Genomic DNA, 25791 nt, shown 5'->3' with positions numbered 1-25791 from the left:
CTGGGACTCCTGTGCACTCACTCGGCTGCCCCACTGGCTTCCGTCCATTTGTTCACCAGGTATTTATGAGGCGCCAACTACGTGCGGCGTCCGATGGTGCTGCGGTGGTAGGGGCTTATGGAGGGGTCAAAGCAGCACGGGTACCCTGGAGCCGGAAAAACCAGGAGTTGCAGATCGTGGTTAATGCAATGAATCCACACTGGGAGTGGGAGGGGGCGAGAGGGTTTAGTGGCGGAGCAAAGGGGGGAGGGCAGGACCTGGACGAGCTGAGAGCACTGAGATGGCTCAGTCCAGGCTCATCTCCAAACGCTGGTTCTGTACCCGGCCTGTCCGCAGTGGGCAGACCTTTGAGCACTCATAATGTACCAACCTCTTTTTGCACAGTGTCTCATTACTTCTCCCAGTGATTCCAAGAAGACGGTATCCTGAGTTTTCAGGTGAAGAAACAGCACACAATGGTAGGTAATGTACCCAAGGTTGCACAACCAGGGCTAGAAGTGAGAAGGACCCAGCGTGAGCCCTTGCTCGGCAGTTTACAAAACAAAAATAAAATAAAGAAAACTATCAGGAAAGAGGAGGAATTTGTCCCCAGTGGAAATGACTGCGGAGGAAGGAATATGAAGTGACAGGGCTCTAGGGAGGGTTGTCCAAACAGCTTCAGCCAACCAGAGTCAGACTCCAGGCCCTGGCTTCCCAGCCCGGTTACACCGGGTAGCCAGCCCTTCGCCCTAGATGAAGGTCAGTCCTACAGGCTAATAATTACTTGTTTTCTTTAGTTTACCAAACAAACTAAACTATCTGCTATTTAAAACCCTCTAAAGTGATTGCAGGCCCACTAGAACATGAACTGCTGACCTCCCTGATGCCCCTAGAGGCAGAGCTTCTCCCCCTGGGACAAAGCTGAGCTACAGGATAAAGGGTGGGGACATAAACAGACCAGTGACAGCCCTGGAAAGTGGGGGCAGTGGGTGGGCATGGTCCACTCCCAGGCAGTTGGCTTCCTTTTACCAAAATTTTTTTTTTTTTTTTTTTGTGCTAGCGATTGAACCCAGAGGGGTTAAACCACTGAGCCACATCCCCGGCCCTTTTTATTTTTTAAGACAGGGTCTCACTAAGTTGCTTAGGGCCTCACTAAATTGCTGAGGCTGGATTTGGACTCATGATCCTCCTACCTCAGCCTCACAAGCTGCTAGGATTATAGGTATGCACCACCATGCCTGGCATCCAAAATGTCTTTAAGAAAGGCAAGGCAGGGGGCTGGGGAGATAGCTCAGTTGGTAAAGTGCTTGCCTTGCAAGCACAGGGCCCTGGGTTCGATTCCCAGCACCGCAAAAAAAAAAACAAAAAAAAAACAAAAAAAAAAAAAAAAAAAAAGAAAGGCAAGGCAGGGATTGGGTTTGTGGCTCAGTGTTAGAGCACTTGCCTAGTACATGTGAGGCACTGGGTTCGATCTTCAGCACCACATAAAAATAAATAAGTAAATAAAATAAAGATATTGTCTATCTACAACTAAAAATAAGGCAAGGCAGTATTTCTTCCAGAATTTTCTACTTCCATTGAGATACTTCTGCTTGAACATTGTCAGGACCTGTAACTTCTCCTACCAATAGTGTGTGGCAGATGTGATGTCAGGTGACTTCTGAGCCTGGGTCATAAGAAAGGTTCTGCTCTCCTGGAAGGCTCCTGTTAGAACCAGGTCTAATGGGATGCTACCTCTTGGGTTCTGGCTGGCTGTTCCTATGAGGTCCCAGCTGATAGCAACTTCAACTACCTTCACATGGGTCCCAACTCTGCCTTTGAACTGGCCTCAAGTGGGGGCTGAGTGAATTGTCCCACTAAGTCATGGTCTGGTTGCAGATTCATGAGCAAAACAAATGAGGTCACTATATTAACCACTGCATTTTTATGAAGTCACCTGTATTGATGTCAAATTGTTATTTGATAGTGAATCCCATTTGAGGGACGAATGATACAGAGGGGTTCTTGTCAAAGACTTCCTAGCTGGTCATTGACAAGCAGTTTGGCTCTAGAGGTCAGTGTTTATTTTCTATTTAACTTTTCATTAAGGACATTCTCAAATGCACAAGTGGGAAGAGCGGCACAAGTGACCTGCTCACCAACCTGATATGACAACTTCTAGCTCATAACCCGTTTTCTCTGTTCTCAGTCACCTCCCTCTGCTGCTGGGTTGTTTTGAAGAAAATTCTATACATTATATGATTTTCTTTCTAACTACTTCAATATTTACCTCTAAGATATAGATTCATGTTATCCCAACATCTAGGCCTGAGGTAGTTTTTCTGGATCACTAAGTGGTTGTTTTAGGAAGACCCAGATGTTAGAAAAAAGGGTCAGTTAGTTTGCATGTATTCACATTTGCTCTTGGATTTTTCAGGAAACTCAAATGCCATTTGCTTGGGCTTCTAAGCTACACAGCTTGATACTGAATCAAAGTTTTGAAGCCATACATATGAAGAAAGACTCTTCTAAAACTCAGAATTCAGGATTCAATATGAAAAGCCCAGATCACAGTGACCTTGTCAGGCGCACAGGGTGTGGCCAGGACTCCCTGAACTATCCACAATGAAAATCAAACTGTGCTGTCAATTTGTGACAAATGAACACTCATCTCAACCTTCCTGATGGAACCATCCTATTCTTACCCTTTTTAAAAAATATATTTTTTAGTTGTAGGTGAACATAATACCTTTATTTTATTTTTATGTGGTGCTGAGGATCGAACCCAGGGCCTTATGCATGCCAGGCAAGTACACTACCACTGAGTCACAACCCCAGCCCCTATCCGGAGCACCTAGTGTGTTGGGTCTGTTAAGAAAGTGTTAAACAATGGTAATTACCCTGCCAAACCTCCTTTTGGGAGACCCCTACCCCCACCTCAGTGTTGGGAAGGAGGTCCCCATCAGGCATACAGATTGGCACAGTGGTGTTGGTTCCGGGTTTGCTATGAATACAGCATGGCTGAGGCGCTGAGCTCAGTGAGTCAATCCATGCGGCTTCCAAGTGGCTGCTCCTTTCCAAGAACATTCACGTGTTTGGGTGGGCAGACAGGAGCATCTGCTCTTCTGGCTGTCTGGGAATACCTGAGCCCCCCTGCACCTTCCTTCATTACTCATACACTGCTCCCAACACAACTTTCTAGGGGGAATAGATTCTGGAATCTTCATTTCAAAAACAGATGTGAAGCAAAACCTGCTGCAAGATCTAATACCCTCCCTTCATTCAGTCCTGGAGATTGAATCCAGGGGTGCTTTTACCACTGAGCTACCTTCCCAGCCCTTTTTATTTTGTTTTGTTTTTGAAACAGCTTTCTTTAAGTTGCTGAGGCTGTCCTTAAACTTGGGATCCTCCTGGGATGACAGACATGTGCCACCACGCCAGGCTGCAAGATCATTTTTTAAGAAGATAACGTTGAGTGCTTAGGCAAAAACAAAACAACCACTGACGAATGAAGACAGACACCTGCTTATGACAAAGTCAGCCTTCTGGTTGACACAGGTCATCATGTACATGTAATAGGTGGTTGCAAGGACTGGAAATTCGCTTTGGAAATTCTAAAACGCTTAGCAGTATTCAGAGCAAGCAGTTAGAAAAGGAAACCGACTGCTCTCTTTTCTGCAGTGCTTCTCTGGGAGACGGCATCCAAAGGGTTGGAGCCACTCAGGCTGCCTCTTTAGGCAGGGGAGGTTTAATAATAATGAGAGGGAAGGGGTCACTTGTTTTTAAAACTTTGGAGCTAAAAAAAAAAAACAAAAAACTTTGGAGCTAAACTGGAACTTAGTTCTCTTTGTCATTTCTGCTTCCTCCTGAGGGTTTCTGGAAACCTGCCGCGTATTCAAGCCTCTCCAGGGTAGCAGGTGGGAGGAGTCTTCCAAGCCGCGCGAGATGTGAGTCCCTGGAGCAGACTTTCTAGTTTGGGTGCTGTCTCAAAGCCATGGGAGGCTTCATTCAGCCATTCGCCCATTCCCCAGCTCATCTTCACGGAGCACCTGCCATGTAGGCGCTGTAGGACGGAAGGAAACTACAGTTCTCCCTCTTCCTGGAGCTCGAGTTCTAGTGGCTAGGACCAGCGATAAATGAAAGGTTCCAGTTTAGGGATGTCGAGGGGTCAGGTGTCTCGCGGACGCACGGAGGCCAGCTCACTGCCGCGTCTCTGGCAACCTGGATTTGGAACGCGCTCCCGCCAGGGCGGCAGGAGGAGTCTCGCGAGGATCTCCGAGATTTCGCGCGGGATCTCGCTCGGTTGCCGGGAGACGGCGCAGCCTCCGCGGAGCTGGCGCGCTCCGCTGCTGGTCCCAGCGGCGCTGGTCCGCCGGCACCATGGTGAGGCGGGTGGGGGGCTGGCGCTGGGCGGGCGATCCTGCGCTCAGGAGCGCCGGCACGGCGGGTCTGGAGCTCTCGGTTCCTGGGGTCGAGGGCGGGATGCCCTCTTGGGGTCCCGGTGGAGAGAGCCCGGGGTGCCGGGGTCTGCACGCACTCGGAGCTGAGAGACTTGGTGCTTCGGGTTGCTGTGCTCCCTGGGGTGGGCTCAGAACTTGCCGAGACCTAGGGCCTGGTGCGCGGGGTGTCCAGAAGGGAGAACCTGGGTCTCTCCGATCCTCGGACCCTATGATTTAACTTCTTGTGGGTGCTGGGGACACAGGGCCGCATGGAGGAGAGTCGGGTACGGGGGTACCTTAGGACCTCCCACCTCTGGACTCACCACGGTGCCTGGAGGCTCCTCTCCACCAGGGGCTCTGACAGAAGGCCCGGTGCCCATGGAGTGCCAGGGTCATCAGCTCGGGGTTCCCTTGGAGAGCCTACTAGGAGAAGCTAGGCGGGACTTCACTGCTTCATCAGGTCTCCCTACCCGACTTTCTCGTGAAATGAGACCTTCCGCTTTGTGATACAAGAGATGTCAGTAACCTAGTTTTTAGGCAGCAGCATGGGTATCAGCTGGTGGGGAGGAAACCTCACTGTGGGAGAACTTTAGGAGCCCCACCAAGCTCCTGCTACTGACTGCGAACGTCCCAAATGGTAACTGGTGCTGAATCTGCCTCCAAGGCTTATGACCTTCCAAGGCGGTGCCATTCTTAGAGAGGAGTACATTAGGAGTTAAGGTTTCTGTGCGTATCATTTGAAAACCAACTGTGGGGAAAACAACAAAATACTCATCACGAGGTTGTGGGAATGTGTTGAGTGTTCTGCCTGCCTTGACCTCCGGTACAACAGGTACTCACCGCTTCAGCTGGCTCCTTTTTCCTACTGTTTTTCTAAGACTTCCCTGTAAAATTGGTTAATGTTACAGAGACATGTAGAACATGAAAGCACAGACAGGAGAGAGCTGGTAGGAGAATAGGGCTTGGAAAATTGTATCTGCTTGAATGACCTGCAGGAAGTGAATGAGTGTAGTAGAAGTTACCTTTCTCAACCTTGTCAAAGCTGTTGAAATGAAACATGACCTCATGACCAGTTCTTCTGGTGACCCATTTACAGAGCACCCATAGTAGGTACCTTTTGATCAATAGTTCTTGGTCAGACTCCCTGAAGAAGTTTTATATTTGGAAGAATGAAAGCCTTATAGTATCAGAATTAGTTATTGCTATGGAGTCATTTCTTTAACATTTATTTAACAGTTTCTTTCAGTGGTGGTTACCAAGCATTATAGGCAACATGGTAACATTTTGGCAGAGTGGTATTGGGGGCTGTCCTTTCTGAGTCTAAGTAAATTTTCCATTCACATTGGTGAAGTCTACCATATATGAAGGAGTGAATGGATTCGGAATAACTTCCTCCATTCCTTTTAGAGGGAGAAAATGTACTTTTCTGGAAAGGGAGATGTCTCCTTTGTGCTTCTCCAAATGTGTTGACAGGGTTGTGTGTGGTTAATGGTGGGAAAACCCAGTGCAGAGAGATGTGTTCCAGTTGAATGCTCCTATGGGGGAGGACATGAGAGTGAACTGTAGGGGTAGAGGTTCCAAACAGTTATTCACTCCCCCCCCCCCCGAAATGCCTCATGGGAGCAACTTAGAGCCAGCCAATAAGGGGAAGTCATTAGAGTGTCCTTTACTTACCCAATTCTCTCTTCAACCAAAGGCGCCCAAAAAGAAAGGGAAGAAAGGCAAAGCCAAAGGCACCCCAGTTGTCGATGGGCTGGCTCCAGAGGACATGAGCAAGGAGCAGGTGAGCAGGCCTGTGTTGCCCAGTCCTGGCTGGGGTGGGTGCCACTCCAGGCACCTTGGTGTGCATCTCATCACTGCCCGATTCAATCCTCTCCCCTCAGTCTGGATCTTCCATTTCTGTCCATAATTCCCATCATCTTTACAGTATGCAAGTGCATTACATATTTTTTAAAAGTGGAATACAGCCACATTAAGGAACTTTCTAATAGAGTGGTTGGAATTTGGAAGAAAATATTTTTCTGAAATAATAACTTTTTAATTCCGTTATCTTTCAGTCTTGCCCTCTTATGTATCTGATGTTTACAGAGCTGTTAGTATATACATGTATGCCATTCTCCTTTATTTACTATTAAACATTATAGCAAAAAGAAACTTTTTGAAAGGGACATGATTTACCTAAAATTACATTTCCTCAGTCTTACTACTCATTCATTGTTTTTGACAAAAATTCCAACAAGGAGTAACAGTGTCAGGACTGCCTCTTGTTGCCTGTGTTTAGTTTGGAGAGGGAGTGGAGTCTTTATAGTTTCTTTGAAGTAATTATCATTTTTTCTATTATTGGTACATTGTAGTTGTACATAATAGTTGGGTTCATTTTGAGTTAATCATACATGTAGTAATTATTTTAAGCCACCTGTTTATTTTGATGTAAAGGGTTAGTGAACCTGATTATGTGATGACAATTTCACAGAAAAGACTCCTGACAGCTATAGCATGTGGCAAGCACAGTGGACCTGTGTCCTCTGTGTTGATGACCCTGTGAACATCTGACAGGGGATCTAAGGGCTCTGTGTGGACCTGTGTGATAGTATTAATAAACCTTACTTTCTTTTGATAGTTTTAAGATTGAAAAATAAATATGAAGGAGATTCAAAGAGTCATGTGAGCTGAGGTGGTGATGACTGCTGTATTTTAAGTGCAGGAAAATCACTGGCAGTTTAAGTAGAGTGGTGGTGGGATCGAGTTGTGTTTTTGGAAGGGTCACTGGGGTGATGGGTGGAGAGTGGATTGAACATTGCATTGTGAGCTGTTTCTTGTACCTGTTTATACCTCATCCTTGTAGAGTTGGAACTTTGATGCAGCAGTGGTCCTAACCATGAATGGTCTGCAGAGAAGAGGCTGGCCATGTATACTGAACACTTGAGGCACAGACTTAGGAAGCCTGCAGGGTTCAGCAGTAGGGTAGGGACTAGGGTGATCTGGAGAGTTGTGCCCTCCCCTTTGCAGAGGACAGCTGTAGCCACTTCACTTGGTGGTTGCCATGAGGGCGTTGGACTTCATTGCTCTTTGTTTTCTGATTTTTCCAGAAAAGGTAGGAATCTGATATTTACAAGAAATCTAAATATTGAGTGATGGCAAAATCTAACACCATGTGAGCCCAACAGAGCAGGTTGGAACCCTGGTTTCAGCTGTTTCTTGGAGTGACGCTAATGACCTGTGATGTGAAGACATTTGTACTTTTCCTGAGGCAGTAGTCAGAATCTGTAATGCCATACTTCCTTGTGGGGACCCAAACCCCTGCCCAGTGTCTTCCCCTCACAGCCCACTGGTTGGTTCTCTTGAAGTGAGAAACATGGTTTCCCTGTGGGGAATGTGGTTTTGGGAGAGAGAAAAATTGACCATAAGTGGCTTGGGGTTGTGCCCAAAGATAACCAGTTCTCAAGGGAAATGAGATCCTAAGAAAGCTGTAAGTCTAACCTACTTTTCTCCTTAACCTATTTGCTGATTCGCTTTTGACTCTGGGCCAAAACCTGTTGTTAGACATCTGCTGGTTTTGTGTATTTCTGCTTAATACTATACCTTTAAAAGTGAGTTATTTTCATTTAATATTGTTTTCTGAACATGTTTACATGCTGCTACATTATTTTCATATATATTTTTTGCCATATAATATTTCTTCTAGTTGATTTACTCTAATTTTCCAATTATTTTTGTTTAAAATTGTCCTGTCTCATTTTCTTTTTAATATATTTGTAGTTCTAATAATGGTGAGGCTAATATCTTTGAGCAAAAAGCTCTTGTGTTTCATTTTAGAAATTTCTGTAGTATAAATTCCCAGGAACTGCTGAAAGGATAGAATTGTTTTGTATTGGCTGAATTCGAGAGAATTTTGCTATCTACCTGATGTACCCTGTCCCTAGAGCCCCCTAGCATCATGTTTTAACTTTTACTGTTAGTTCTTATTATTTTGGTAAGTGGCCCCTCCCTCTTGCTTCTTTGCTGTTCTTCATCTACCTGCCTCTACTGTGGGTGTGCGCCTGGTCAGGTGGAAGAGCATGTCAACCGCATCCGAGAGGAGCTGGACCGGGAGCGGGAGGAGCGTAACTACTTCCAGCTGGAGCGAGATAAAATCCATACCTTCTGGGAGATCACACGGAGGCAGCTGGAGGAGAAGAAGGCTGAGCTTCGAAACAAAGACCGGGAGATGGAGGAGGCTGAGGAGAGGCACCAAGTGGAGATCAAGGTGAGTAGGACTGGCCTGCTTAGATTCACCTGCAGCAGCATAGCAGCTGGACTGGGTGGTGGGGTGGGAACTTTTATCCCCTGGCTTTGGGATCATAACTCTTGGTGCCCTTTATATTGGGAACCTGAAGGTGATTTCTTCTTAAAAGAGCTCCTGCTCCTTCAGCTTCACTTGGAAGGAAAGAAGCTTCATCCCTCCAGTGGCAGGAGAGCCCTGCAGATCCTGTGTTTGAATCCCAGCCTTCATGATGTGGAAGGTTGACCTCCTTGCAACCTGGCATTCCTTCTCAGCACTGTGTTAGCTGGACGTGCACCTCACCCATCAGCTGCAGTGTCCTGTTTTGTTCTTCAGGGTACAAGTGAGCAGGTGGTGCCTTCCTGTCCCACAGGTGTACAAGCAGAAGGTGAAGCATCTGCTGTATGAGCACCAGAACAACCTGACGGAGATGAAGACTGAGGGCACAGTGGTCATGAAGCTGGCTCAGAAGGAGCACCGTGCACAGGAGAGTGTTCTGCGCAAGGACATGAGGACACTGAAGGTGGAGTTGAAGGAGCAGGAACTGGCCAATGAGGTGGTGGTGAAGAACCTGCGACTGGTAGGCATGAGGAGGGGACACCAGGGTGATAGACTGTGGGGTCAGTGAGCCTAGGGCTGCCTGAACTCCTGATCTTTCAACAACTGGAGTTTAGGTTTTGTGTAAAAATTCCCACATTTTTTTCAATTCCTTGAAATACTTAAAAAAAAAAAAATGCAGTCCACCAAACCATATTTCAGGGTCAAGTGCAGATTGCTGTCTTAGACCCATTCAATGGATTGTCTCCTCCAAAGGAAAATCCAGCTCAGGATCTTTTTTCATGTACTGCTGACCTCTGACACCCAGATACTCTTCTTAGGGAAGAGCATTGGATGTTTTTAGAGACTCAATCCTTATATGCCTGTGATCCCAGTAACTGGGGAGACTGAGGTTGGAGGATCGCAAGTTCAAGGCCAACCTGTGCAACTTTGAGACCCTCAAAATATAAATAAATAAATAAATAAATAAATAAATAAATAAATAGGACTGAGGATGTAGCTCAGTGGTAGAGCATTTCTGGGTGCACTGTCCAATCCACAAAAAAAAAAAAAAAAAAAAAGAAAGAAAGAAAGAAAAAGATGTCCTGTGTAGCAGTCCTTCAGTAGCTGCAGGCGTTTGATTCTTGGGGTTTCCAGGTGGAGACTGAAATTCATTTGCTGAGTGTCCATTAGGTGTCCAGCCCTGATCTGATCTCTGTCAGAATGCATTCCCAAGTGGGGCTGAAGGGTCAGGAAAGAGAGAGACAATACCCGGGAGAGAAGACAAAATAAATGTGTCAAGTGCACATAGCAAAGCTGATAGGGATGAGTATTGCAAAGTGAGGTGAGTTGGGGGAGCTGGAGTTGTGGGGAAGCTGCAGTTTTTACAAGAATTCCAGCATTGCCTGATTGAGAAGGTAATATCTGGGCAAAGGCTGGAAGGAGTTAGACGACTGGGCTGGAAGAGACCAGCCCAGAGAAGGGATGGGTCAGTGGGAAGGCCTAGAGGCTGAAGAGATGGCTAGAACTTGTTAACCCAGAAAGCCCTGGTGAGGATGGGGGCTTTGGTACACTGAGTAGGGAGCCCTCTGAGGACTGGGGAGAGGAAGCACGTGTCTGACTTTAGTTTTCAGAGGTACTTCCTGGATGCTGGGTAGAGAAGCCTTTCTTAACACATTTGCCTCATGCTGGGAGCAGCCCAACTTCAACTGCCAGGAGCTAGCTCAGTGGCATTGCGGACAGCAGTAAAGCCCGAGGGTGCCGAAGGCCTCCAGAATTGCATGGTCTTTCCTGAGAACCACAGAATGGCTGGTTTCAGATTAATTCAGTGATATGAGACTGTGTGCTTAACCTGAGGTGCAGGTCCTTCAGAGTGGTCCTTCATGTAAAATACTGACCTAAAAATAGTTTAAGTTCGGGGGCTAGAGTTATGGCTCAGTGGTAGAGTGCTTGCCTGTCATGTGTGAGGTCCTGGGTTCAATACTCAGCACCACATAAAAATAAATAAAATAAAAGATCCATTGACAACTAAAAAACTTTTTTTAAAAAGTTTGTGATTAAAAATTGTAGTATTTAGGGACTGGGGAGATACCTCAGTTGGTAGAGTGCTTGCCTTGTAAGCACAAGGCCCTAGGTTCAATCCCCAGCACCCAAAAAAAAAAAAAAAAAAAAGAAAAAGAAAAAAAAAATCGTAGTATTTAATAAATTGTTTTTAAAGAAATTTATTTATTTATTTATTTATTTCAGTAGTAGGAATTGAACCTAGGGATGCTATACCATTGAGCTCCATCTCTGGACCTTATTTATTTATTTATTTATTTTTGTGGTACTGGGGATCGAACTCAAGGCCTTGTGCTGAGCTATCTCCCCAGCCCTCATCCCTGGATCTTTTTTAAAAAAATTTTTCTTTGAGACAAGGTCTCACTAAGTTGCCCAGGCTGGCCTTGAATTTGTGATCCTCCTGCCTTAGCCTCCTGGGTCACTGGGATTACAGGTGTGTGCCACTATACCTGGCATAATAATTGTTTATGAAAATAATTTTTAAATGTTGCCCTGAGCAACAGTTGAGATAGGTTAGCAGGAACCCCCTGAGGCTCCTGGAGAGAGCTGTAGCTCTGTGCAGAAGTGACTGTTCTCCAGCCTGTGGAAAGATACCATGAGGAAACCAAGCTGTCCAGTACTCAGATCTGTCACATCATCCAGGCTCAGAGGTGATCTTGTTCAGGGAGATGACTTATGAAATGTGGAGATTACCAAAACTATGTTATTCTGGGCAGGTTCCATGGACTTGGAGGGGAGGGGAACCCAGCAACCAGCAGCATCAGCAGCACAGGGTTTACTGAGCTGTACTTTTCTTAGGGGTGAGGAACAGGGTTGACCTGAAGGGAGTGGACCTCTCTCTGCCTCATTGTCTAGTTATTTGCCATTCTTTATCTGTGTAGAAACATACCGAGGAGATCACCAAGATGCGGAATGACTTTGAGAGGCAAGTTCGAGGTCAGTTTCTCATATGCACATTGTATTGGATGGTGTCAGAGACCTGCCTTCATCAGAAAGTGATTTGCCTCCAGAACTTGTTAATTCAGAGCATGCTAAGCAGATTAAAACAACCCACATACAGAGAGAGAGAATGGACCCACTCAGAATCCCAGAACAACTTATTTCCGTGTGTTTGAGAGGCTGTGAGTACCACACACTTCCCCACTCCTGTCTAAAATCAGTAGTTAACAGCAGGCAGGAGTTATTCAGTCTTGTGGGAAGCATTCTTAGAATAGTCTTCTGACCTGAGAAGCCTCAAATTTCAGAAGTCCCTGTGGCTTACTGATTAAATCCTGTAGTCTGTCGCTGGATGGCTGCATAGGCCGTGGTGAATGCCCGTTGGGGTCAACTGACAGTGTTGGTACCCCAGTGCAGGCATTGATTAACTGTGCCTGTCACTGGCAAAGGAGGGTCAACAGTGGCCCTTGTGCTGAGTGTGTCCCCTTGAACCTCAGCAGGAAAAGCTCACCTAGGCCTTTCCTGTTCTTTGGCAGAGCTTGTTTCCACAGCCTTTGTTCTGACCATCATGGGAGTTCTTTGGCCCTATTTTCAGGTTTCATCTCTTCTTGTAACCACAGGGCACTTGTTCTTCCTTTGTTAAGCTGCTGTATGTGCTGCTACCTTTCAGAAATTGAGGCCAAGTATGATAAGAAGATGAAGGTGCTGAGAGACGAGCTTGACCTGCGGAGAAAGACTGAGATCCACGAAGTGGAAGAGAGGAAGAACGGCCAGATCAATACACTGATGCAGCGTCATGAGGAGGCCTTCACTGACATCAAGAACTACTACAACGATATCACGCTCAACAACCTGGCCCTCATCAACTCCCTCAAGGTGCTGACCTGGGTGGGCCGGTAGACCCTCTCTGCCTGTCCTCAATGTGGGGCTGCAGACCCCAGCTCTCACTGTCCCTTGGACCCCTTTCTATAAACGTACTGGACACAGCCCCTCAATTGAAATACATAAGTAATATAACCTGTCTCCATCTGTAATTGGAAATAAGCAGGCCAGGTGTGGTGACGCATGCCTGTAATCCTAGCCACTTGGGAGGCTGAGGCAGAAAGATCACAAGTTTGAGGCCAGCCTGGACTACTTAGTGAGAACCTGTTTCAAAATAAAAAATAAAAAGGGCTGAGGATGTAGTGCAGTGGTGGAGCACACCTCGGTTCAATTCCTAGTACCACTTACAAACAAACAAAATTCCAATCAGGACATTTCCCTACTGGCTGTGAAGCAGTAATAGGGTATCCTGACATATCAACACCCAGGCACCATGCCATGGCTGCAGTGTGGCCAGAGTGGGCAGCTGTCATCATCCTTCAGATGCTGCAGTCCCAGGGTTTCCATGGTGGAGAGTAGCCCTTGCCCTTGTGGAGTCCTGAGTAGAAAATCCAGAATAAGTTAAGACTTTGCAAAACACAGTTTATACATAAAGCAAGCCTAGGTCCCCAGCGTGTGTGAGGCTGGAAGGACACGTGTGTGGTCAGGAGTGCACCCAGCCCATGTCCTACAGTCTGAATCCCTCCTACACCTGCACCTGAGCCCATAGGAGCAGATGGAGGACATGCGGAAGAAGGAAGAACACCTGGAGAGGGAGATGGCAGAGGTGTCTATGCAGAACAGGCGTCTGATAGAACCTCTACAGAAGGCACGGGAGGAGATGAACGAGATGCAGAGGAAACTTGGAAAGTATGAGAGGGACAAGCAGATCCTGGTGGTGAGTTCCCTGCTGAGTTCTTCCTTGGCATGTGTGTTCCTGGGCTCAGGAGAGAGGGCACATCTGGGGATATCTCCTGAGAGCAGAAAGGGAAAGGTGGGGAGGCTGCACTCTCCTTCAAGAGTGAGGGTGCTAAGGGAGATGAGGCCCTAGTCTTCCATGTATCCCACTGACCAGCGTAGGTGGGGTCTGGTTGTTGGAATTTTCCCAGCCAGTTGTTCCTGGAGTTCATTTCTGGCCTTGCTGTCTTCCAGGAGCTTGTGGTACATGGATGCCTCTGAGTCTGAACGCTTTCTGTCCCCACTTCCCTTTTTCTGTCTAGAGCACAACAGCACGCTTGAAGGTTACTGAGAAAGAGCTGAAAGACCTGCAGTGGGAGCATGAGGTGCTGGAGCAGCGGTTCATCAAGGTGAGCGAGGTGGACCAGCAAGGCTGGTCTCTGGGTTTGGGAGCTGTTTCTCAGTTCGCTCAGCGTTTATGAGTTAAAAGACCATGGTGTTGCTGGGTGAGTGGCACTTGTCTGTAATCCCTACAACTCTGGAGGTGGCTGAAACAGGTTCAGGCCAGCCTGGGCAGCTTAGCAATATCCTGTGTAAAAATAAAAAGGACTGGGGATGTAGCTCAATCTCCAGCACCATGAAACACAAAAAGAGAAACAAAAACCTATGGTGTCTGTTACAAGGCCTGGGACCTTGTGGGGAGTGCCTCTCTGTCCCCTCAGAAGCTGGCCTTTGCAGCATGTGGAAGAGGCCCAACCCAAGCAGCAGCTCTTTCCACCTGCATATGTGTGTTGTTGAGCCCTAGCCTGTTACACACTTGTGCAGAAATACTGAGATCCCAAGGGTAAGTGAACTTGAGTGTTGCACTGCTGCTCAATGCTGGTCCCCATGAAAGATGATGGTTTTGTGAGCCGCTTTCCAGGCTTCTTCCTGCATGGAGCATAGATGTGGCTCCATGGTTTACAAAATGGGAGCATGTCAACAGCAACCTGCATTTTAATCTCAAAGTATGTCCAGCCTGTACACACAGAGCAGCCTCATTCTTTTTGACATCTGCATCTGCTTGTTTGTCTAGCTAATTCCCCTAGGAGCTGTTCTTTGTTTTCACTCCTTTGCTGTTACAAGCTTTGTTGGTACAATTACCCTTTCCAGTTCATCTCTGCAGCTCTGTGATCAGTCCGTGCAGTGGAGTGCTGGGTCAGAGGGGTCTGTGCTAGAATCCTGATGAGTCACCAAGAGGGCTGCTCTGGGTGGTGTTCCTGACAGCTGCCTGAGGGCCACTTCCTGCTCCTTCCTGTCTACTCTAGAGCTGATGAACTTCAACCTTTGCTGATGTGATTGGGCAGACACTTCTCATGTAATGTGCTGGTCTGAGATTCCTGTGAGTGAGAGAAACGTTTGGTCCTCTGTCCCTTGCAGATATTCCCTCCCTGCTTCTGTGGGTTCGATGAAGGTCTGGCCAAGGCCAACCCTGCATCACAAGGCCCTCAGGCTCTGACTGTGGCTCACACGGTTGAGCATTTCATCTATAGCCATAGTCACTAGAGAGTTCATGGATGCAGACCAATAATGGATTGGCCCCATCTCTCCGGAGCAGGCCCCTTAGGAGCCTTGCATCTTGTGTCAGGTCTTAATTCACCTTCAGAGGTGCTGAGTATCTCACACTGCCACTGGCAGCCAGTGACTTGCATAGACAGCCCCAGGGCAGGGACCCCTGGCCTTGCCAGTGAGACTCTGAGTTCTACTGTTAAACAGGGTGCTCTTCTTCCTTCCTGTGGAAATATGTCTGGATTTCAGCCTGTTCTCTGCCACATCTTACACATGAATATGGCACATGATATGTGCCAAAGACAGTGTCTCAGAGAACCAAGAACTCAGATTTGCTAGCAAAATATAGAGACTTATGATCCACAAGTTTGCTGACAGGGAATTGGATATAGGCAAATCTATGGGACTGTACAATAGTTGGGGAGGGCATGGCACTCTGCATGGAAGCCTCTAGGCTATGTTGCTGCATGGAAAGCTGCAGTGTTGTAGCATGATCCTCTTTCTTTCCTAATGGTGATGAGAACATTCTAGAAGGAGTCACACCAAATGATCACAGTAGTGGCCTCTGGGAATAGGGGTTAAAGGGGTGTTTATCTTTTACTATAAAGTCTTAATGTTTTACAATTCACATTAAGAAGTAGAAGGGTAGCCAGGTGCAAAGGCTCATTACTGTAATCCCAGTGGCTTGGGAGGCTGAGGCAAGAGGATCACAAGTTCAAGGCCAGCCTCAGCAACTTAGCAACTTAGACCCTGTCTCAAAAATAAAAAAATAAAAACGACTGGGGATGTTGCTCAGTGGTTAAGCACACCTGGGTTCAATCCCTGGTATTAAAAAAAAAAAAAAAAAATAGAGTAGAAGATGAGAAGGAACAGTCTTACCTATTGGTTGACAGACTGCTACTGCAAGGCTTGCTTTCGACCTGCCCTGTAAGACACTGATGGCAGTAGGAAACTCGGAGGGCTTTCCTACAAATATTGCCTGCTGGCAGTATGATGAAGTGGCTCTCACATGGGGGCAGGGTACATCTCCCCTGAGCCCACAGCCTTAACTCACGCAAAGCTGGCCCTGACCCACCTGTGGAGCAGATTTCAGGGTGGGGCTATTCCAGCTCTTCCTGGCACACCCCATTGCCACCACTGCTGCCACCTCTTCCTCCTCCTCTTCCTTCTTTCTTCCTTCCTTTTGTCCTTCCTCTCCTCCTTCTCCTCCTCCTCCCCCTCCTCCCCCTTTGTCTCCTTTTTTTGAAGTCCTAGGGATTGAACTCAGGGTGTTCTACCACTGAGCTACATCCCCAAAACTTTTTATTTTTAAATTTTGAGACAGGGTCTTGTTAAGCTGCTGAGGCTGGCACTATGATCCTCCTTTCTCAGCCTTTGGTTATAGGCAAACACCACCACATCCAGTCCCATTGCTTTTTGAAGAGGTTCATGCTACTTTTCCCTCCTTCAGTCCATTGTGTAGACAGCTGCACACTTTTAACTCTGTGCACAGAGGGTGGGGTTTCAGGCAGTGTGGATGGCACATAGACCATATGCTGTGGGTGTTGGCACTAGTGAAAGTGACCTTTTGTAGTAGCAATGTGCTCCATGTAGGGTCAGGGTGGGAGGTGGCTTCTCCTCAGTGAGATGTCCCAGCGAGGGACCTTGTTGCCCACCCCAGCCTCCTCCTTGCAGGTACAGCAAGAGCGGGATGAACTCTACCAGAAGTTCACTGCAGCCATCCAGGAAGTGCAGCAGAAGACAGGCTTTAAGAACCTTTTGCTGGAGCGCAAGCTGCAAGCACTAAATGCTGCCATGGAGAAGAGGGAGGTGCAGTTCAATGAGGTGCTGGCGGCCTCCAACCTGGACCCTGCAGCACTAACACTTGTGTCCCGCAAGCTGGAGGTAGGTGCAGGCACTCCTGGGGCAGGGCTGGTAGGTGGCCTTGTCTCCTGTGGTGGTCCTACATTATGCCTCCTGAGCTGGACACAGAGGTGACACCATAGTTACCCACGGGGGAGGGTTTCCTGCAGCCTGAGAGTGGGGCAGGGGTTCTGCAGGCATCTGTGCCTCAGGCCTGTGTGTACCAGCAGTTCCCTCTCAGGGGTTTTGTTCTTGGGTCTCGTTGACCCCTCCTTAACCTCACGGCACTTCTTACCCTCTGAGCCTTGCCATTCTCGTTCTCCAGTGATTCCTCATCGCATGCCAGGCTCTAGTCACCAACTAGAGCCAAGGATGTTTTGGGAGCAGAAAAGCTGCTCTTGGACTCTACAGGCCTGAGTCCCCTAGTCACTTGATGATGGACCCAGAGACAGACCTGGGAACAGCCTGGGAGTGAAAAAGCCTGTGGGCCTGTACCACAGTCAGTTCTTCTAAGATGGCTCATCACAGTTTAAAACTCTAGGCCCAGAAGACCAGCCTTTTGTAAAGGCACCTCCTCTCTATTTAAAACACTCCAACCTGGTTTGCTTCACTGCCCATCTGCCCTCCCACCTCCTGACCTGAGGCTGCATGCAGCACTCGGCCTCACACTGAACACCCCAAGCTGCCTGGGGAGCAGCCAGCTGTTGGGGTTTTAAGGACTGACGGCAATTGCAGGCTTGTCAAATGTACCTTGGAGTAGGACTGGTCAGGAACCACAAGGTTCTGAGCACAGAGGCCCAGATCACAGAGATCCCCCTCTGCCTCAGATGGGGAATGCATGGCATTCAGCAGGTAAAGTCAGTGCAGAATGAGGAGCAGAGATCCAAGAGCTACCAAAGGCTGGCTCTGCAGCACTTATCCCTGATTGAGGAGGGACTGGGAGGGTCCAAGGTGACAGGTTGTGTTTCTGGACAAGGAGACCAGGTGTTCACAGGGGAGTAGCAGGGCCCTGGCTGCTTAGTGAGTGGTGGTACCTGTGCGACTAGGTTACTGGAATAGCTAGGCCCAAGCCCAAGGAGAGGCCACGTTCAGACTGGCAACAATCTGACTCTGGGATTGGCGGCTTACTTGCAACATGGGTAGGTCCAGGGAGTGAGGTCCTGCTGCTCGAAAGTGGAAGAGGGACATTTTCACCTCTCTGGATGGGTGAGCCAGAGATGGGGATGATAAGAATCAGTCCTGGTCACCACAATCAGGTGAGTAGTAACTGTGGGTTACAGTTGGTACTAAATGTGGGTTAGCCCTTGCCTTTCCTGGTTGTTGTTATCCTCTCTAAAGAGGTAAGTAACCTTCCAGAGAAGTGACAGCAGTGCCCACAGGGATCTCTCTCAGGCTTGGCAAGTGAGGGTTTGGGGAGCTTCTCTGGAGCCAGACTGGGTTCAACTTTCAGTCTGGCACCTTGCAGCACCCCTCAGGTGGGAGCCCTAGGAAACTTGCTGCATGTGGGAACATCCCAAGGGGCTTGGGCCCTGCAGATCTGGGCCCATGATATCTGGTTCAACACTAAAGTTTTAAAAGTTACACAGGCTACTCTTTCTATTTAAAAATGGGATGATAATGCCACAAGATTGAAGAAGTTTAAAAGTGTAAGTTCTATGTTTAGTGCCAGACTGCTGCTTGGCAAGATCCTTGCTGTCCCCGGTAGCCCATCTTCATTCCTTGCCATCTAGATAGCTTCTCCATGAGGTATGGATGCACCTCATGTTCTCCCCTTCCTCTCTTTCTGTTTCCTCTTGACCCTTGGGGACCTTCTCCTGCTGACATACCCTTGTGTGGATACATACCTGTATCCAGTCAGGACTTTATTCCCTGAGCTTCTTGAGAGCCCCAAGGGAGCTCCCAGACCACCATCCACCTCCTTCATCTTGGCCAAAAGACCTGTTTCAAATTCACCTCTGCCTCTGTCCTCAGGATGTTCTGGAGTCAAAGAACAGTACCATCAAAGACCTGCAGTATGAGCTGGCCCGAGTCTGCAAGGTATGTACCTGTCTCCCAGCCTCCTCCCTTGACCCTGACCTGGCACCTGGCTTCAGCCTGTAGATAGTTTGACTGCTGACCATCTCTGAGGACCCACCCGTTTCCCATTCACACCTCACATGGTGAGGCTGGTGGGTCATCCCCATGAGAGGGACAGACATGGCATGAGGAATCTGCACTTGTTTAGAGCTACTAGGCTTGACATGTGGTCTGAAGCACAGTCCTGGCTACTGCCCTAGTGTCCCCTATGGGCTGCCCAGTGCAGGCTTGGGCCTCTGCCTCTGATGGTTTGCATTCTGTCCATTGCTCTCATCCCATGGTGCTGACCTGGCCTCTCAGGCAGTTGGAGGGGCCTCCTCTCCTCTCTGATTAATGGCCACTGTCCTCAGCACAGGGCATAAGGTGCCTAATCTTTTCTAACTTCTTTGAGCATTTGATGAAAGCTACACATTCCGTGCTGAATGTCACATCAGCATATTCCTGACACTAATACCTGTACCCTGGATATGCCGGAGCCATTTGGGCTCTGTCCCGAGTGTCCCCAGACAGCAAGACTGAGCTGGCTGCTCTGTCTGCACTTTGTGTGCTATCTGCAGAGGAATTCACCAAGAGCAACTGCCCCACCAGTGTGACTCAGCTACACCCTTAATTCTGTGGGGTAGACATGGTTTCCTGGTTCTGTTGTTTGGGGACATGTCCAGATATTTCTCTCATCCTGTTTCTTTAAGATCCCTGGATGCAGGCAATGTCCCCTAGGGTTCCATGTCACCCATATGACCCTGACCTCCCAACCCTCCTACCTCTTGTATGACATCTCACTTTTTCTGCAGATGCTGGTGCTCATCTGTGCAGAGTGAGGGCCATTTGCTGTGAGCCTCAGGGGTCCACACCCCAATTCTCTCTGGAGCCTGCCCTTGTCCACCCTTCAAGTCCCAGAGTCTTTTCTGAGCCATAGTGAGGATAGCTGCCCTTTTGAGCATTTGCTGAGTCAGGCAGGCCCGAAGCATTTCACACACACCAATTCATTGAACTTTTACAACTGCCCAGTGAAATAACCCTTCTAAAAATTTATTTTTAAATTTCTAGAGTGGGAAACAGAGACCCCTGGCATGGTTGCTAGGAAGGCACTTGTCTGGGATGGCCCCACCAGCTCTGTCTCCCAGGCCTTGTCTCTTGGGACAGATCAGGAGTGACCAGCACCCTTCTCCAGGCAGGCCCTCCCCTGGTGAAGATGCAGAGTTCCTGGGAGACGCAGGGTGCTCTACCCATTGGGAGCTATTGGCAAGGGGATGACCCTCACCAAGACGTGCTGGCTGAGGAGCTGGGAGCCCACTCAGGCCACAGTTCTGCTGAGCTCCTCCCTCTGCCTCAGTGTGCTCTCATGCGTTAAAGCCCAGTCAACGCATGCAGCGGTGTTAGCACAGGGACTGGCACAAAGTGATCACTGGCAGACGCTCGCTCTATTCCTCACACTACACTGGCCTCCACGGAGTAGGGCTCAGCTCTGGATGGGTCAGCTTCTTGTTCCTTTCTGACACTGCCTTGTCCCCACAGGCTCACAATGACCTCCTGCGTACATATGAGGCGAAGCTGCTGGCCTTTGGGATTCCCCTGGACAATGTGGGTTTCAAGCCTCTGGAGACAGCTGTGATTGGGCAGACACTGGGCCAGGGCCCTGCGGGACTTGTGGGTACCCCAACCTAGTCACACGCTTGGGGCTGCAGCCCGCAGAGCTGACCAGGCACACTCCCCAGATGACCCCCCTTTCCAGGCAGTAAGTTTTTAATTTTTAGATTATCATCAGTGAATGAAAGTTTTTCCACATTTCCTTGTGTTCTCTTGCTGGGCTGTATAGGGGAGAACCACCTGCAGGGCCTCTGCCCAGGGTATCCCAGTCTGACTCCTTCCCTGGGGGCACGTCCAGCTGTGCCACACCACACCTGAGTCTTCCGACCTTAGTGGCACCTCCTCTGACAACCCCCCTTGTTCGTGTGGGGGCCGAGGTGATAGAGCTCTGGCCACCCACAAATTGCCCCCGTTCCAAAGATGGGAGCAGCTCTGCAGATGCAGCACTGACATTAGGGACCTGAGTGAGTCACGGTTGCCCACCACAAGTAGCTCTGCAGATACAGCACTGACTTTATTGACCCAAGTCACAGCTGCCCACTAAGAAATTCCAGAGGTGGGCCAGAACCTCCAAGGAAGCGGGCAACCACTGATGGTGGGTGGGCAGCCCAGCCAGAGCAAGGATGGGCTCTAGCTCCCTCGGTAGGTGGTGTAGGACCATGGGCTCAGCAGCAGAGGCACATGGAACTTCTGGGTTTCCTTTGTGATGGTGAAAACAACCTGAGAGACGCAGAGAAGGAACAAGAAGACAGGGACCACAGCACAGGAGCAACCTGGCCCCAGTGCTCCCTGGGAAAGCAGCCCGGATGGTGGGGCAGGGTCAGCTGAAGCCCAGTGGTGGACTGGGGCCTTCCTGAGGGCTGAGGATGGGGGTAAATCATCCCCTGGGCATGCTGGATGTGAAAAAGGCCAGGTTCTTTGACTGGCTCCAGGTGAAAGGGGAGGCAGTGAGGGAAGGCCCAGTGAGCTGGAGTCAGGGCAGATGAAAACCTGTCTGTGAAGAGGGGATGAGTCACCCCCAGCCTGCCTCCCCAAAGTCTGACTTGGGCAGGTCATGGATGGGCATGTTGACATGAAGTCTCATGCCTCAAGTCCCAGGACCCCTTTCTTGTGGGGAGCTCAAAGCAGGCATGCTCTTGTGCCTTTCACCTCCCTCGGAGAGGTGGGACCGGTCTGCTGACGAGTCCTGGCCGAGGGCCTGGCCTGCAGGTCAGTGAGTCAGAGCCTCCACCCTCTCCATCCCCCACAGCACTCACCTCTACATATGGGTAGAAGCTCTCCTGTCCCCTCTCCTTCCAGTAGCTCTCAGTGTCAAAGGACAGCTTGTAGGTGCCTGGCTTCATCTGGCCTGGCCTCAGGAGCCCAGGACAGCGGCCATCTGGGTCTGTATAGCTGGGGAGAAGATGGGCTGCCGAGCTCAGATGTGGAGCCAGCCTCCCCAGTCCCCTTGGGTCTGACCCCTGTGGCCTCAGACACTCTGCAGCCTGATGCAGACATAGCTGAGCAGAGATGGTGGGGCAGTTTCTAGGGACACTGCTGCACTGCCTATTTAGGAAATCAATAGAGAAGCAAAAAGGGAAAAATTCTCCCATGGTCATTGTATTCAATATGTTTTTCTAGATTTTTTTCTATGTTTAAATGTTTATTTACAAGTTTTTTTTTTTTTCCAAAATGCATGATAGACTGTACTATTCATAATGTTTTCTAACCTGTGTTTTTCATATAATTTACTGTGCCTGGCTTTCTGGGTCAATAACCATACATTTATGTGGTGGCCTGTTTCCAACTGGATGGAAGGTCCATGTTGAGCAGGCTTATCCCTCATGGAGTGTTTTGAAGGCCTGCAGTTCTGCCTCATTACCTCTAAAGTTCCCATGTTCTTCATACCAGGTGGACCTAAAGTGTCCCACTGCACTTAGGAGGGGAAGTGCATGCATGGTGTGGGGGTGGGAATGGTTCTATCTAACCCTATGGGGGCTCCTGGCCAGAGCAGCACTGTGCTCATTTAGATGGGACTGGGCTCCTCGCTCCCCACCTTCTGTGAAGAGCTGAACAGGGAAGGAACAGCTACACCCTAGACCCTGAACCTTTGGGCCTACCTTCCCACCTGGCTCCCCACTCCTGCTCCCAGGCTGGAAAGGAGGCCACAGAGGTGCCTGCCCTCCTCAAGATGGAGGGTCATGGGGATGAACCTGCTTACAAGGGCCAGCTGCAGGGCCACAACCCAGCCAGTCTGGGCTTTCAGCACCAGAGACTGGAAACCCCAACCCCAGCAGAGTGTGTGTGCATATCCAGGCTGAGGAACACAGGCCTAGCTTGGAAGCCTGGCTTCTACCTCACACTGCCTCAGTCTTCCCATCTGTAAAAGGGTAATTTGGTTCCTGTTCACAGGATGTATGGAGAATAAAAAGAGCAGAAATTAGGTGCTATGCCATCTGAGGCCTTAACTCATCAGGCCTCTCAAGGCCATGGGAGAGACATACTGCTCCCACCCCAGCAAGGCCTCAGCAAACTGAGTAGGATGTTCATGCCTACTTTCACTGTCCCTGTATTCCCACCTGAGGAACTGAGGCTCAGAGTCAGTGGGGAGGGTCCAGGCTGGGAATCTGTGGGCCTCGAGGCTGAGGGGTTGGTGTGTGCAGGTGGGCAGCAGTCAGCTCTGCCCTGCAGCCCTCTGTCTGCACTCCTTGGCTGTCTGGGATCTGATCTGTCTGGGTGGGACTCAGCAAAGGCTGGTGCTGGTGGTGGATCAGATGCTCTGGATTCCCTCCCAGCCCCAGGGCCTGCCTCCTACCTTTTCCTCAGCTCTGTCCACTGCTGGGTGAGGTCCTCCAGCCGGGACAAGTGGAGGCAGAGGCCACAGGCTGGGAGCCCCGAAGCAGTGTCTAGCACGTGTGTGGTCAGTGGGCTGCTGTCAGGCTCCATGCCACTGCCCTGGATCACAAGATGGGCAGGGTGAGCTCTTGAGGGCCTGTGCACTCAGTCCCCAGCCCTGCAGTCCACACCTCTGTGAGGAGGGTAAACAGCTCAATTGCCCTGAAGGCAGCCTGAGTGCAAGGGTCACTGGAATTGCTGAATTTCAGGGCGAGGTGTGGACCCCACTTTCGCCTCCCCCCAGCCCTAGTTCCTGCCCGTCCATGGCCTAGTTCTCTCAGAACCCAGCTCTCCTTTTGCGTCCGTGGTTCATAGGTCCCTTCAGTGCTTAGCAACCCCCCACCCCCAGGCAGATGAGGGAACAGGAACCCTGAGGGTCTAGGGCTGCCCCTTTTACCTCGGCGAGTCCAGGTAAGGAGGGCAGTAGCCACACAGCCGCCCTGGAGAGGGTGCTGCCGCTGCTCGGGAACTCTGGACTGTGGGACGCCCGCAGGCAACTGGGACAGTGGGCGGAGGTCGCCCTGCCCGGCCACGATAGGCCCCTTGGGTCAGCGCGGCCCTGGTCTCGCCCTGGCACCCGGGACCCACCTGTGCGGCCACTCCTGGGGGAGCCGCTCCTTGTGCCCTGCCGCTGTCTCCCTGGTTGGCGCGGTCCACCCGCACTGTCCACCAGGAGCCGCCCTACAGCTTTGAGCTCAGGGGCTCCCGGCTGCGGGGTCTGCCAAACGCCTCGCGGGCGGGGACTCGCGGGGCGGGGCCTGGGGGCGGGGCGGTGGGTGCCCCGGAGCAGAGGATGGGGGTGGGGCCTGGGGAGCGCGGGGAGGGGTGTCGTCGCTGGCACTGTGCCCCCTGGACGCCCAGAGTAAAGCAAAATTCCAATGGAATTCCCTCAGCAGACCAGGTAGGGTTTCTGACAGACCACCTGACCTTGCCCCAGTTTTCTCGTCTGTTAAATGGGAGCAGTGAGGACTCCCGAGGTGATTGAGAGGGTACCATTGACCGAGGCCAGGCCCCTCTTCACCTTCCCCTGCTCTCTTACCTTCCGGTGCAAAGGACAGCTTTGTGTATGAGTTTGTATTTCAGTGTCCCGATTACATAACATGTAGAGGACAAATTGTGGACATAGCATATAATATGTAAAAAGAAAGGGCATTCTATATTTAAAATCTGAATGTTCTATATTAAAACCACCATGCTGGCTGTTGTCTTGCTCGCTCTGGCACATGGCAACTTTTTTTCTCCTTGCCAAGTTTCGATTTGAGTTATGCAACTGTGAGCATGGTTGGTTGTAGGTGAGGAATCTGGCCTCTGCAGGGTAAGGCCAGGAACCCTCAGCAAAGGCTGGGGGTGTTGGGTGGTAACCACTCTGGGGGTGGTGAGGAAGCATCTATTCCAGGTCTAGACGCACACACTTGACCCACCTTCAGCTCACGCCTGTTGTGGCAAATGCCGGTGGGTACCAGAGACCAGAAGCAACCCTGCTGGCCCCACTGGGGACTAATTAAATAAGCGATCCTCTCAGGCACCAGCATGCTCCGCATACTTTTAGAGGAAGGAGGCCTCTTTTTAAGGCAAGGTGCCATCTCCTGGAAACAGGTAGGGACAAGACTGTACAGTGGGAAGGAAGGCTTAAGTTACATCTGCTGTTTGCAAAGATCCACTCACCTGTCCCTCAACCACCTCATTTTGTGTCATTATCCCCCTGTCTATAGGAAGAACAGGCACAGAGAGACTATTATCTGAATATTGCCTGGGTAGGTGCTTGACATTGGTGGATGCCCCTGAGACCAGCGTTTGTGGCCAGGAGACTTGTTTTCCCTCCTTAGTCTTTTGTGCTCTTGGGTTTTTAAAAATATGATCTTGGCTGGGGTTGTGGCTCAGTGGTAGAGCACTTGCCTAGCATATGTGAGGCACTGAGTTTGATTCTCAGCACCACATATAAACAAAGATCCATCAACTAAAAAAAAAAAAAAAACAACCCAAAACTAAAGAAACATATGGGGTTGTTTTTGCTTTTTCCAAAGTCTCAAATGTTATATTTAAAAACAAGCAAAACTTTTTCCTGGGGGATGCCCTTTAACTGATACCGTACCCTGGAGTGTGCCCAGCTGGAGGGTCTGCAGAATCAACAGGCAGAAACTACAGGACTGCATCCACACTCCAAAAGGAGCCTGGGAGTCCAGTGTCTGGAAGTCCATCACACTGCTTACCTATAGCCCAGCACACCCCTGGCAGTCCTCAGGCCTGGAAGAAGAGGAAAGCACTTCAAGGTCAGGATCATGTTCCAGTTTGAGGTCAAATTTACATTTAGGTCAAGTTCAGGCCTAAGTTCAAGACCAAAGTCAAAGCTCAAAAGTTCAAAGTCAATACCCAGTTCAAGGTCAAGAGTCAAGGTGAAGCTTGATTTCAAGGCCA

At 49.6% G+C, this 25791-nt stretch overlaps 2 protein-coding genes across 6 annotated transcripts; one reads left to right on the top strand and one right to left on the bottom strand.

The window, feature by feature from the left end:
• On the top strand, positions 1 to 23750 carry Gas8 (growth arrest specific 8). Of its 4 annotated transcripts, XM_047527962.1 has the most exons (13): positions 1 to 59; positions 385 to 458; positions 3830 to 3905; positions 6094 to 6180; positions 8446 to 8643; positions 9032 to 9238; positions 11637 to 11691; positions 12362 to 12567; positions 13283 to 13450; positions 13773 to 13859; positions 16672 to 16881; positions 18811 to 18876; positions 20431 to 23745. In XM_047527962.1, exons 4-13 carry the CDS (start codon positions 6166 to 6168, stop codon positions 20578 to 20580), a joined length of 1362 nt encoding a protein of 453 aa, XP_047383918.1. In that variant the 5' UTR covers positions 1 to 59; positions 385 to 458; positions 3830 to 3905; positions 6094 to 6165; the 3' UTR covers positions 20581 to 23745. The 4 variants fall into 4 exon arrangements, with proteins under 4 accessions (XP_047383918.1, XP_047383917.1, XP_047383919.1 ...); XM_047527961.1 differs by lacking the exons at positions 1 to 59; positions 385 to 458; positions 3830 to 3905 and adding an exon at positions 4006 to 4341; XM_047527963.1 differs by lacking the exons at positions 1 to 59; positions 385 to 458; positions 3830 to 3905; ... (1 more) ...; positions 8446 to 8643; positions 11637 to 11691 and having other exon boundaries at positions 9100 to 9238; positions 20431 to 23750.
• On the bottom strand, positions 20998 to 24120 carry LOC124966581 (5-hydroxyisourate hydrolase-like). Of its 2 annotated transcripts, none has more exons than XM_047527970.1 (4): positions 23965 to 24120; positions 23297 to 23436; positions 21759 to 21894; positions 20998 to 21222 (listed from the first exon to the last, which is right to left on the bottom strand). In XM_047527970.1, exons 2-4 carry the CDS (start codon positions 23425 to 23427, stop codon positions 21133 to 21135), a joined length of 357 nt encoding a protein of 118 aa, XP_047383926.1. In that variant the 5' UTR covers positions 23428 to 23436; positions 23965 to 24120; the 3' UTR covers positions 20998 to 21132. The 2 variants fall into 2 exon arrangements, with proteins under 2 accessions (XP_047383926.1, XP_047383927.1); XM_047527971.1 differs by lacking the exon at positions 23965 to 24120 and adding an exon at positions 23774 to 23933.
• Between the last annotated feature and the right edge of the window lie 1671 nt (positions 24121 to 25791).

This window comes from Sciurus carolinensis, chromosome 16 (assembly GCF_902686445.1).
Source record: "Sciurus carolinensis chromosome 16, mSciCar1.2, whole genome shotgun sequence".
Taxonomy (NCBI): Eukaryota; Metazoa; Chordata; class Mammalia; order Rodentia; family Sciuridae; genus Sciurus; species Sciurus carolinensis.
The sequence above is the reverse complement of the archived record's forward strand: the minus strand, read 5'-3'. Positions and strand labels throughout refer to the sequence as shown.

Bases quoted from the DNA above. Each gene is read 5' to 3' on its own strand.
- LOC124966581 (XM_047527970.1), bottom strand. From the start codon at position 23,427: ATGGAGCCTGACAGCAGCCCACTGACCACACACGTGCTAGACACTGCT. The intron at 21,895-23,296 runs GTAGGAGGCAGG...TCTTCTCCCCAG, and splicing joins TGGACAGAGCTGAGGAAAAG to CTATACAGACCCAGATGGCC. The intron at 21,223-21,758 runs GTGAGTGCTGTG...TGCGTCTCTCAG, and splicing joins GCTTCTACCCATATGTAGAG to GTTGTTTTCACCATCACAAA.
- Gas8 (XM_047527961.1), top strand. The intron at 11,692-12,361 runs GTCAGTTTCTCA...GCTACCTTTCAG, and splicing joins CTTTGAGAGGCAAGTTCGAG to AAATTGAGGCCAAGTATGAT. The intron at 13,860-16,671 runs GTGAGCGAGGTG...TCCTCCTTGCAG, and splicing joins TGGAGCAGCGGTTCATCAAG to GTACAGCAAGAGCGGGATGA.